The 5,023-nt window shown below is 40.8% G+C and overlaps 1 protein-coding gene across 4 annotated transcripts in view; it reads right to left on the bottom strand.

Moving 5' to 3' along the window:
• sardh (sarcosine dehydrogenase) overlaps positions 1-5,023 on the bottom strand; it is a 36,661-nt gene that overhangs the window by 1,637 nt on the left and 30,001 nt on the right. For 2 of the 4 annotated variants that reach the window (XR_016118219.1, XR_016118218.1), the window contains exons 19-22: positions 3,683-3,845; positions 3,390-3,558; positions 1,850-1,985; positions 1,413-1,724 (exon numbers count right to left, since the gene is read on the bottom strand). Coding sequence is in view for 2 of the 4 variants with exons in the window: in XM_089019980.1 (XP_088876106.1) it covers positions 1,596-1,724; positions 1,850-1,985; positions 3,390-3,558; positions 3,683-3,845 (597 nt within the window). In the remaining 2 variants the exon portion in view is untranslated. Of the gene's footprint in view, positions 1-1,232; positions 1,725-1,849; positions 1,986-3,389; positions 3,559-3,682; positions 3,846-5,023 lie in introns of those variants that run through there. The other 2 variants (XM_089019980.1, XM_089019981.1) reach the window with 1 other exon arrangement.

Here is a 5,023-nt window from a genome sequence, read left to right as displayed (position 1 = left end):
TCACACTGTGAAAAAAAATGAATATTTTGTGTTATTGACCAGATATATTTGATGCAGTAGTATGTCTTGTACCATTGATTTTTTTCTTTTATATGAAGACAAATAATTGTGTTTCACATAGCATGCGCAAAGTACGGATGTATTCCAAGTCGTTATAAAGCATTTGGGAATAACCTGTCCAGTGTCTTGTTGTTGTGTTTACATTTAGCCTTCGCATAATGAACTCATAACTAGAAAATGAATACAGAGGACACATGATTAGTAATTCGACTAAAATATTATGCAAGACACCATTGAAGTTGGGGTGGGTGGGTGGGTGAGTAATGTAAACATTACATTAGATTAGACTGCAGTTCAATTGTATTTAACTTTGAAGTAGACCACATGAATATTTACCCTTTTAGAAAAGCCGATTTTTAAAACATTCATTCGGGAATTATCCTGCTAAGTAGCTTTTTAAGTAATACGTCTCCCTTTGCACGTTTTAATGGTTTACGAAACAGCCTTCGACTACATTTCACCGTCAGCAGAAACTAACAAAGTTTTTATATCAGATTTTGTCTTTGAGCTCAATCTCATTGAGCTCATCTTGCGCAAGGATATTTTTCTTCTTCTTAGGTCATGATACTAATAAAAGATATCAGTCATCTCTAATGTGACTGTTAAGTGCCTGCGGGGATCGTGCTGTCTAACCGGAGAATCTAATACCGTAAAGAGTGCATAGAATGAGCCGAGAAACAAGGTTAGCAATGTTCTACTGTATGTACTTTTATAGGATCCTGTCACACGGACCTAAATGGACACTTGACTGAGAACAGATATAATTTGTGACCTCCAAATTGAGAATGTGAAGCAACAAGCTGTCATACGTTTAGCTTCAAAGCCATTTTGATGTCATTTGTTATAGGGAGAAGGGTACATATCGTCATGGAATATTTGATTCGCTTGGCGGATTGTCGCGGACGCCCCTGTTTTACCCCCCACCCCCAAATCTATATATAGATTTTTGTCATATTTTTACAGTTTAGCACGTGCACTCAGTATCTCATTCAATCACAATATAAAAATAACATTTCCCACAGTGCATGAAAGTCAAGATACATTTACAAATGCCCTGAGTAAAAACAATTACCAGTTTATATACGTATATAGCTATGAAGAGAGCTACTTACGATTAGCATAGCTTTGCTACGTCTTGCGCTAACAAGAAGGAGGAGGAAGAGAAAAATGAATTGGCTTCATCAGAATTTTTAACTATGTAGTATCTAAACATCTCAATTGCGAGCTGTTAATTGCATTCTTTCAGATCAAGTCTCTAGCCAGATTAATTTAGAATTAATTACAGGAGATACAGTACTTGAATGAGTCAACTCACGATTTGTTGAGGGCAGGAAGGAGCTTTGGCCACATACCTCATTCATTTTCGTACCAGAACCTCTTCGTATATGTGAATAATCAAGTCCACCAAATCCCCATCCGGTCACAGCATGAATAAATGTTCTGTATTTTCCTGAGACGATTGCCGAACAAATAAGCAAAGCTCATCTTAGCCCCGAGTGGGGCGGGGAGGTTTTCACTCCGAGTGTAAGTCCACGTCAATCGTAGATGCCCTTCACACGTTTGTTCTCGGGGTCGAACGGAGATCTGAGATGCGCCTTAGCCTTGTACGTCACTCCCATCCTTTCCAAGGTGAACTTGCCACTCTTGACGAAATCAGCGCTCACCTGAAGAAGAGGACAATTTGAAATGAGGTGAAATTTAATCACTAGGTCATATGGGGGAAGGAATGAAAAACTGAAAGCAATGGTGTTTTTCCCTGAATGTGCCGTTGTTAAAAAAAAACAATTACCACTCCTCCATCTGGATTACGGATGTATCCATAACCGATTGTCTTGTCGATGTAGAATCCGTAGTCAGCACGCCGCAAGTGACCAACAGGGACGCCGTTACGGAAGATTGCCTCGAGGCCAAACATTGGTACTTTCCTGCATTAAAAAAAAAAAAAAACACAAATCATCAAGAATATTTACACGCATACTGCATTAGAGTCAGCCAATCCTGAATGAAACGTCTCCAGCTGGTCCAGAATGTTGCTGCTGCTCGCCTCTTGACTGGTACTTGTGAGAGGGAGCATATGCTGAAACTCCTACTCTGGCATCCCTTCACTGGCTCCCTATACAGTGATACCTCGGTTTACGAACCCCTTGGCTTACGAACGTTTCGGTTTACGAACATTAAATTTATTAAAATTTTACCTTGGCATACGAACTATTTTTCGGGATACACACGGAGCTGCCTCAATGAGTGATGTGTCGTTCGCGAATGAGCCAATGGCTGCCGACTTTTTTTTGTCCTCTATTCCCCGCCCGCAGTCTTCGGTTAAAGCCACGTGATTGGTCAAGATCGCAGCAGTGAGGGGAGGTGGTTTAAATATTAAAGAGAGAGGCAGACGACAGTGAGAGAGTTTCAACTTTGATAGTTCAAAGGCAGAGTGTAGACTGCAAGGTTAAAATATCCCATCGATCAGGCTCCGCAAAGAACCCGCACAAGCCATCTGTACACTTGATGCAAAAAGCTATCAACTCAGCTCAACAGAACACAATTGATGAGGAACTCGATAAAATTATCGCAGAGACAGCACCTACAAGAGATCATTCCTCGAGATGGCAAAAGAAGAAGGTTACGTTCCTCATCAAGTATTTAATGCTGAGGAAACCGGCCACTCCATTCCATCAAGCCATCAACAGCCATCACAAAGGTAAATAAAACACCTTTATTATACAGTACAGTTTATTCCTTTAATTATAATACCATAGTACGTTTATTATACATAAAATAGTGTATTTACGTGTAGTTTCAAGGGTTAGAAAATAAAGTAGAAAATTATGTTTTATGGGGACCTGGAAACGGATTATTCTCATTTTAATGGTTTCCTATGGGAAATTAATTTTGGGGATACACACTTTTCGCCTTACACACTGTCTGGGAACCAATTAAGTTTGTAAGCCAAGGTATCACTGTACATTTTAAAATTATTTTCAATAGCATCTTTTTCAAATTATTCATTACTAGATGTGCCAAAAACTAAACGGAGGCTCAGAGGGGATCAAGCCTTTTTCGTTGCTGGTCCCACAATCTGGCATTTGACTCGGCATGATTCAGACTTGATCTTAGTTTGACTCTCTGGTGCTTTCTACTATCTTTGTGACTGCTTTTTTTCCTGTATATGATAATTGTCCATGTTAAGTGCTGTGTTAAAGCTTCAGCTATTGTTAAAGCGCTATATGAATCAATGTTTTGTATTGTATGTACATAAACAGTGTGACTCCAACTCATCCAGGTTGAGTTTCTTTCATTTTTTTGCCAGTGTCGGCACGAGCTAGACTGACTCGTCAATGGTGAAGGAGATGATGCGTCTCCTGAGGCCTTCCTCCTTCTGCTTCTCCAGCCAATGTCGACCCTGGAAAGGGATGGAACCCTTCAACTTGCAGGTGAAGCCTAGCCCCGCCTCCAAGGGCGTATCATCCGGGCGAAGGTCGGCGTGCCAGTGGCGGTAACCTGAACAAAAGGTGGAGGATGTTCGTTACAACACAAACTGTAATTCCATCAATTATACTCATCCGCCGGTTTTTGGATGACAATCTATGATAGCTACTTCACAGGTTCTTTTGATGCCATTCACCTTTCTCGATACTGAGCGAATCTATAGCCCTGTAGCCTGAATTGATGATGCCGTGCTTGGCGCCGGCAGCCATAACAGCGTGGTAAACGGGAAGGCAGGAACCTTTGGGAATATGGAGCTCCCAGCCCATCTCCCCCACAAATGACAGACGCATCGCTCGCACCTGGAAGGAGAGAGAAGATGAGGATTGGAAAAGGATGCACGCGCCATCCCTCAACTCATGCGCACGGTTAATTTTGAGGCTTCACACCAACTCGGATTTGAATGTTGACTCTACAATAGATGAAAGAGCCGGGGAGAGGACACAGCCATTCATGACCGACGCCCAACCTCTCCAGCCCTCTGCCAAGCTATTTATTGAGAATATATGCAAATTTCAGTGATAAATTAGAAAAACACAGTATTCTTCATTTGAATACCACATCACTGGACGTCCCAAGCACCAACATCCATAAACCAAAAGAACATTTTAATGGGTTGTCTTTCCATGAACTGATAGATATGTAACCTGGCTAATGAGCTCTTCCTGTGAAGGAGTTTACCAACTCCTACATTCTGCCCAAGGCTAGATCTCCTACATGAGAATGACAGGTTAACAGGCGGTGTCTGTTCACCTCAGATTGAACTCCATATTTTCTGTGTTTCCATTGTGGGCCTTAGGTTCGGCCAACTAAGCATGAAACTTTTAAATATGATAACTTCTATTCTGTCTATTCTCTGTCAGATGATTAAATCCACAGCCATGATTACAGAAGTTGCTGACGAGAACTACCTAATACGACTGCGACACTACACTACGCGCAATTTCGAAAGCAAGCTAATCTTGATAACCTGGGGAGTTCCAATTATCCTCTGCGCAGGTAGACGCAACTACGTCACCGGCAAGAAAAAGGGCGGATCGGACAACTTTTTTTTCCTATGTCGAGGACAAAATTACATAATTTTGTATTGATTGTAATTCCATGTTCCGAATATCAGAATTTCCGTTGTAGGGAATCAATCCATGCTATCATTTAGTGGTAAAAAAATGAATACAGTGATACCTCAGCTTCCGAACTTAATTGGTTCCCAGAAAGTGTGTGTAAGGCGAAAATTTCGTCTGTCAAACATTTATTTCCTATAAGAAATCATGGAAAATGAGAATAATCCGTCCCCAGGTCCCCATAAAAGATAATTTTCAACTAAATAAGCCTTAAAACTACACAAAATAGACCTTACTTTATGTATAATAAATGTGCTATTGTATTGTAATTAAAGAAATAAACTGTCGTAGTCGTTTTATTTTCCTTTGTGATGGTCGTTGATGTCGTTGCCTTTTGATGATATCCGAGCTTTCGCGGC

This window comes from Hippocampus bargibanti, linkage group LG18 (assembly GCF_051943395.1).
Source record: "Hippocampus bargibanti isolate YZ-2025 linkage group LG18, ASM5194339v1, whole genome shotgun sequence".
Taxonomy (NCBI): Eukaryota; Metazoa; Chordata; class Actinopteri; order Syngnathiformes; family Syngnathidae; genus Hippocampus; species Hippocampus bargibanti.
The sequence above is the reverse complement of the archived record's forward strand: the minus strand, read 5'-3'. Positions and strand labels throughout refer to the sequence as shown.